The sequence below is a fragment of the Olea europaea genome, unplaced genomic scaffold (assembly GCF_002742605.1).
Source record: "Olea europaea var. sylvestris unplaced genomic scaffold, O_europaea_v1 scaffold21488, whole genome shotgun sequence".
Classification (NCBI taxonomy): domain Eukaryota; kingdom Viridiplantae; phylum Streptophyta; class Magnoliopsida; order Lamiales; family Oleaceae; genus Olea; species Olea europaea.
Genome location: NW_019239466.1, coordinates 1 through 1,836, shown reverse-complemented (window position 1 = coordinate 1,836; position 1,836 = coordinate 1). Strand labels below are relative to the sequence as shown.

Here is a 1,836-nt window from a genome sequence, read left to right as displayed (position 1 = left end):
TGCAGAAAGAGAACATTGGAGGCATGTATTTAACAAGGATAATCGCTATTGTTAAAAGACTCGCCAAAAATACCTTGCCATTTCGAGGAGATGATGAGAGGCTAAATGTTGAGAATGATGGCCTATTTTTACAAATGGTGGAAATGGTTAGTGAGTTTGATTCAGTAATGAAAGAGCACCTTCGGCGGGCTAATGCAAGAGAGATTCAATACACGTATCTTGGCAAAAAAAATCCAAAATGAGTTGATACAGTTGTTGGCTAATGAGGTGAGAAATGCAATTGTCAAGAAAGTTAAACATGCAAAATATTTCATGGTTATACTTGATTGTACTCCAGATGTAAATCGTGAGGAGCAGATGTCTTTGATAGTACGATTTGAAGATGATTCAGCAAACTTACCTACAGTTGAGGAACATTGGCTTGAATTTTTGAAGGTAGATGACACAACAGGACTTGGACTTGCAACCGAGCTTCAAAAGGCTTTGATCAAACTTGATCTAGATATTGATGACATTAGAGGGCAAGGGTATGATAATGGATCTAACATGAGTGGGAAGCACAAAGGTGTACAAAAAAGAGTACATGAAATGAATCCCCGAGCTTTCTATACTCCATGTAGTGCTCATAGTCTAAATCTAGCATTATGTGATATGGTGAATTGTTGTTCCAAAGCTGTATCCTTCGGAGTGATACAACGCATCTGCACTTTATTTTCCTTTTCTACCAAGCAATGGAAAATTTTCAAAGATAATGTAAAAGGGTTGACAGTGAAGCCATTGTCACAAACACGTTGGAAAAGTCATGTTGAGAGTGTGAAACCTATAATGGAGCAAACTGCACAGATAAGAGAAGCCTTACTTGATTTGGCAGAATCTAACGAAGATCCAAAAGTGAAAAGTGAAGCCGAGTCGTTAGCAACACATGAACTTCAGAATTTTGAGTTCTTACTTGGCATAGTAATCTGGTACAGGTTGTTGCATGCAGTCAATATTGTGAGTAAATTTCTTCAAACCGAATCCATGGATATTGATCATGCTATCGATCTATTGCAAGGACTTGTTTTATTTTTTGAAGATTATAGAGAAATTGGATTTGCCATTGCTATGGATGAAGCAACAAAAAAGGCAAACAAAATGGGAATTGAAGCTGTATTTATAGAAAAATGCATAATTCGAAGGAAAAAACAATTTGATAAAAGCGGTAGTGATGGGGTAAAGCAATCAGTGGAAAAATCTTTTAGAGTTGAGTACTTTATTTTTATAATTGATCAAACTTTATCTTCTCTGAGGGGTCGATTTGAACAATTCAAACAATATGATGACATATTTGGATTTTTGTTTAATTTGAAAAGGTTAAGGAATGCAACTTTATCAAGTTTGTTGAACTCTTGTATGAATTTTGAGAAATATCTTGAACATGATGGGCGTTCGGACATCAGTGGAGATGATTTATGTTCGGAGTTACAAATCTTGAAGATTTATTTACCAAATGAAGCAACAAGAGCAATTGAAGTGCTACAATATTTAAAGACTCACAATATTTATTACCCAAATGCTTATATTGCTTACAAAATTTTGTTAACCATACCTGTTACCGTTGCATATGCAGAAAGAAGTTTCTCAAAATTGAAGTTGATCAAGACCTATCTTCGATCAACTATTTCAAAAGAAAGATTAAACGGGTTGGCTATGTTATCAATAGAAAAAGAAATGGTTGGGCAGCTAAATTATCAGATTTGATTGATGTTTTTGTCTCTAAAATGGCAAGACGAATAGTATTCAACTAATTGTTTGAAACATTGTTGGTTTTAATGGTTTATAATATAAATCGTTTCT

General features: G+C 34.6%; 1 protein-coding gene across 1 annotated transcript; it reads left to right on the top strand.

Moving 5' to 3' along the window:
* Positions 1–23: 23 nt before the first annotated feature.
* LOC111380464 lies at positions 24–1,682 on the top strand (the record flags this gene model as incomplete). The annotated part of the gene is made up of 4 exons (XM_023004037.1): positions 24–222; positions 338–579; positions 844–1,247; positions 1,353–1,682. Coding segments are annotated over exons 1-4 (1,175 nt in total), but the record flags the coding sequence as incomplete, so codon positions are not given.
* Positions 1,683–1,836: the final 154 nt, after the last annotated feature.